The following is a 5000-nucleotide window of genomic DNA, read 5'->3' on the forward strand; positions in this document are numbered from 1 at the left end:
GTACCTTTGACAAAAGTATTAATATAGTGCTTTTGATTTTTTCCTGATGAAAAGTGAAAAGTAGTAATTACGGAGTGACAGAGGAAAATGAAGTTTTGAACCAAAAGGCAAAGTTCGCGGATGAAAAAGCCCAACCCAATTAGCTGCTTATGAGGAATCGAAATTCAGAGCATTTGCTCTTCCATCTCCCTCAACAACCTTTTGATTGACTCTGCTTAGATCTGTACAGCAAAGCAGATAAATCGACATGCCACATGCATGCGATGCTTAATCATTTGTAATAGCCATATTTGCCCTGACATACAATTTGCTGTATCAAGCCAGTTTTTCCTTGCTCACCAGTGTTCTGCTGCTTGGCCTTTGCTTTATAAAACATTTAATAGTTTGCTTTAAATACATCAACATGCTGATATACGGTTGCCCTTTGTGTGCCTCCTCCAGAAATCGTGCACTTTCCTCCTATTGTGCTTTGCATGGTTTGTCATTGGGGAAGAGAGCTCGTGTCGGGCAAGGAGGGGTATTAAGGTCTTGATTTTCTGTCTTGTACAAGCAGCTACTCCGTGCATAAAGGCCATCAGTCCTAGTGAAGGCTGGACTACTGGTGGGGCTACTGTCATCATAATCGGAGACAACTTCTTTGATGGCTTACAAGTCGTATTTGGAACTATGTTGGTCTGGAGTGAGGTAAGCTATCTAAATTGGTGGGCTTTGAACTGTAACATTTTTTCCATGAATGATTTTAACAAGCTGTCAATAGGCTATTGACATGAGGTATCATGAGGTTTTGTTTCACGGTGCCTTTTTAACCATGAATTCGCGTGTGACAATCGACTGCCCGGCCGGGAATGTACTTGAGGCACTTCATGGCCCTCTAGTGGAAGACTTGCTGTAGGAGGTCTCCCAGTACAATTGGACAATTAGTGTTAAAATTACCAGGAGTAGCCTTAAGGAGACATATGGAGGCAATTTTCATATGAATGATGCCCTGTGGCCTTTCCTGCAAACGAAAACCAAGGATCGTTTACAGAGCTTTTCTGAAAAAACCCTTGTAGAACCCATATCTCCCAACGTGTCAGCACGGAGGGAGAGTTTGGAGACAAGGAGCGCCATTGAAAGTCATTTTTGTGATTATGTAAACTGGCTGGCATCAGCCTTATCAGTGCCATCTTGATTTAAGGTATGTTTTCTGTACGATTTTTGTAGCTGATAACACCCCACGCCATCAGAGTTCAAACACCACCACGGCACATTCCAGGAGTTGTTGAAGTAACCCTGTCCTACAAATCCAAACAGTTCTGCAAAGGTGCTCCCGGCCGATTCGTCTACACTGGTGAGTCTGTGGTTTCCATACTCATTTTGGGACGACAGCTCCCATCTCTTAGTGATGTGCAGGAATGAAAAATACTGTTAGAAGTAGGATATGTCTTGCAGGAAGCGTAACTGGTGGTAGCTGGACCTCAAAAGACCTGTTCATATGGGCACCCAGGAGGTCTGGTGCCCATCCAGCCTTCTGGGTCTCAAAAATGTCCCCATGTCCCATGGGATCCAGCTCCCTCACAAGATGTCTGTTGCTTCCTGTTTTCATGTTGGCCAGAAATAGATTAACAATGGTATTTCCTACTCTCCTCCAGCCAGAAAAAGGAATTAAGAACTGCTCAGTGATGCAAAATATTTTTCAGGTCATCTATCCAAACTTCTTGAACTTCTCTGAAGGTTCAGTTGAAGTTTTAGGCATCGGTTCAAGGAGCTGTTGTTGGATCCAATTGACTTTATCCAACCCTATTCACAATCTGTCAGATTCCCTCAGACCTAAAACTCAGGATACAAACTCACAAGCCTGGGAATGATTTATTTATGCCAATTCTTTTAAATACATTTGATTTTAATTTACAACAGCTCAAGAAAAAGTCGGAACTTTGTGGTTTTGCAGTGGTTTTAATGTGAAAATTATTATTTTGGGATGAAGTATTGCTGGCTTTTTATCTGAAATGAGTATTAGAGTTTTTCTGGCATTTACCAATGAATTTAACTGAGGTGTGGGGAGGGAAAAAGGGAGAAATAGCAATTTAATTTACTGTACTTTTGGATGAGGATTCTAGGTAATAAATTTGATCTGATGAATCAATCTCTCTTTTGAAAACAAAGAGCCTTTAACTGTTTACTCGACAGACTGCAGGGATTCGGGGAGAGTCCTCGCTGCTTATTGGGTAGATAATGCAGATTGCAGATGATGTGCAGATGATGTGCATTTTGATGAATATTTTCCCACTAGACTGCAACTGTTTCTATCTATTAACTTAGATCTAATGGGAAAAGTGCGTTCCTGGGTAGTTTTAAGGGAGGACTTTTGAAACCATTAATGCATCCTGGATATGTTTTTGTGTCTGCCTAAGGTCTATTTTTGAAATGAACTTTCAAGTGTTGGTAGCACCTGAGATTCCTATATTCTCTGTATTCCCAAAGAAATAAAACCTGAGCAAAAATGCTGGCATCCAGAACTGGGTGCCTCACTTCTGGCTGGTGAAGGAGAGAATATTTACATTTATTGATCTTTAGGATTGGGTTTCACCAGAGCTTCCAAATGGGATGGTGGTGACTGTGGTTCTTTTGAGGCAGGTGATTTATCCCAAAAACCAGAGTTGTTTTGCTGCAAAGCTGGTGAGCACAGGTGGGGCTGTCACTGTTGTGGGCTAAGAAATGCTCTTATGAACAATATTTTATGTATTTATATACACAGACACATAGATACTCACACATATATATGTATATGTAGAGTTTATACAAAGCTACAGCTGAGTATCCTGTGAGTATGACAAGCTAAAAGAAGTGTCCAACAAAATAAAAAATGAACGAATTGAAAGCCTCAGCCCAAGTTCCAGATATTTGAGCTGTTGGGAGCTGGTGCAGTTCCACGGTGCACAGGGAAGCGCCGCAGATTTGAACCAGATGATGGTCTGGCTCTCAGGGTAGAGCCTGGAATTCTAACTTGCTTTAGAGTAATGTCTTTAACTGATTTCTGAGGTGTGAATTTTGCAAATTTTGCAAATTTTGCTGTTTTGAGGTTCTTTCTAATGTGTAAGTGCATATGTGTATGGAACTGGAAGGATAAACCTTTAATTTTTTCCTTTTCGGGGTTGTCTTTTGCCTTCGTCGTTAAGTAAAGGTGTTTAAAAGGACCATGAGAATGTCATGAGCTTCTCCCACTGGAAGGAAATTGTAATGAAGTTACATAACTAACAATTAACTCTAGCAGGAATAGGTATTTAAAACACCTTTGAAGTGAAAAAAACCCGAACAATGTCCCAGCAATAAGAAAATAAAGAGAGAAAGCCAGAGCCTGCCTGACTGAGAAACTTCTGCTTTGCTTTATCTCGGAGTGATAGGGTGGCTGAGACAGTCTTTGGAAATTACAGCTGCCATTGAGAGGGAAGCCAAGCCTCGCTGTATTTCAGAAAATGAAAATGCTGTAGCCTGGCGGAGGGAGGGGCCGGGTCCCCAGGGCATCTGTTTCCCATCAGTGTCCCACCATGCTTGCAGCCTGGCTTGGCACTCTAACATTTAACCTTCCCAGCAGGAGGTGGACCATAGGGCAACAAGGCAGCGGAATAATGAAACAAGAGTGTAGTGTGGTGCACAAAGCCTTTGTGAGCGCGGAAGTTGAGACATTAAACCGTCGGGGCAGGGAGATGCAAAAGTTCCAGATTTTTCTCCAAAGCCCCCATTAGCCCAGTGCAGAAGCAGGAGCACGCTGGCTCCCAGCAGGCAAAGGCAAGGCCTTTCCCCATCTATCCATGCCTTTTTGCCCGCTGCTTTCAACTATTATAAAGATACAATTACCTTGGGAGATTGTGGCAGTTCAGTTGATTAGCACGGTGAATTAAAAGAATGAGTCACAAATGACATGTCCGGCTCTTCTCTACTAGTCCTTTGTATTCCCAGTGTACCTCACCCCTGTTGTAAGAAGGTCAAAAATTAGAGAGAGATAACAATTTTCAAGCAGCTAGCACTTAGGAGCAGAATTAACAATCATTCTGTATGTAATTGCCAGTTAATAGTAAATTGCCTTCTAGACTGTAAAATGCAATATAAACTGGTGGGCACCTAAAATTAAATTAATGAGGTATTTGCTGCATTTAAAAGTGAATAGTGCAAATTAATAACTGGGTACAATACTTGTTTTAATACATATTGAGCGGTGCAGCGTTTGCTTGTTTAATACTAATTTTGAAAGTGCTACCTGAAAAATTTGCTGTCTGTGGGCAAATCGAGTGGTCGGTGCAGGTTGTAGCCATAATTTTGCTGGTACAGTCTTCCAGGTTTCTAAATTAAATATCAGAGATTATTTTTTAATTAGAATATAAGCACTGCAGCCTTATTTGATTATAGGAAATTGTGATTTGTATGCTTCAAAATGAAATTATGTTACAGGTAAAACTGCACCTTCACACACATATTTTAAGCTCTGCAGATTCTGTTGGTTTGCTCTCAGCTGAGCAGCAGGGTGGTGTTTACAGTGTGTTTGTGCCACTGCCTTCCTGTTTTCTCTGTGTTTTGTGCAGTTTCCCAAGCAAATAAAGGGTGCGTAGCCTGATGTAGAGCATACCAAAACAGTTTCAAAGAATGATTCGTGGCCCTTGGAACTCTTCATGCTGGCTGCTTCCACCCTAAGCTTTTTTTGTTGCACACGCCTATTTGGACAGCTTCTTTGGCTTTTGAGGCAATGCCCCAAATTATCAGGAGGCAGCAGCTCCCTCGCAGGGAACCGCGACATCCGAGCGCCACGCGGAACCCGTGGATGTCGAATCCATGGAGCCATTCCCAGGCCAGCAGCGCATTTGCTGGATGGGAGCACCAGAATGATTCTCCTGCACAAAGGCTCGTGTTGAACTGGGAGCTCTCGAGCCCATCGCTCGTGGCTCGGGGTCCCTCATGGTGCGCTGGTGGCGCGGCAGGGTTGGCACTGCACCAACGGGGGGAAGCCCTCTGAACTCCTCACGTTG

General features: G+C 42.7%; 1 protein-coding gene across 18 annotated transcripts in view; it reads left to right on the forward strand.

Annotated features, from left to right (window-relative positions):
• The window catches only part of EBF3 (EBF transcription factor 3), a 118413-nt gene that overhangs the window by 84421 nt on the left and 28992 nt on the right, over positions 1 to 5000 (forward strand). For 13 of the 18 annotated variants that reach the window (XM_062496127.1, XM_062496135.1, XM_062496128.1 and 10 more), the window contains 2 exons: positions 554 to 684; positions 1204 to 1330. In XM_062496127.1, coding sequence (XP_062352111.1) covers positions 554 to 684; positions 1204 to 1330 — 258 coding nt within the window. Of the gene's footprint in view, positions 1 to 550; positions 685 to 1203; positions 1331 to 5000 lie in introns of all 18 variants that reach the window. The other 5 variants (XM_062496126.1, XM_062496131.1, XM_062496120.1 and 2 more) reach the window with 1 other exon arrangement.

This window comes from Cinclus cinclus, chromosome 7 (genome assembly GCF_963662255.1).
Source record: "Cinclus cinclus chromosome 7, bCinCin1.1, whole genome shotgun sequence".
In the NCBI taxonomy this organism is placed as follows: domain Eukaryota; kingdom Metazoa; phylum Chordata; class Aves; order Passeriformes; family Cinclidae; genus Cinclus; species Cinclus cinclus.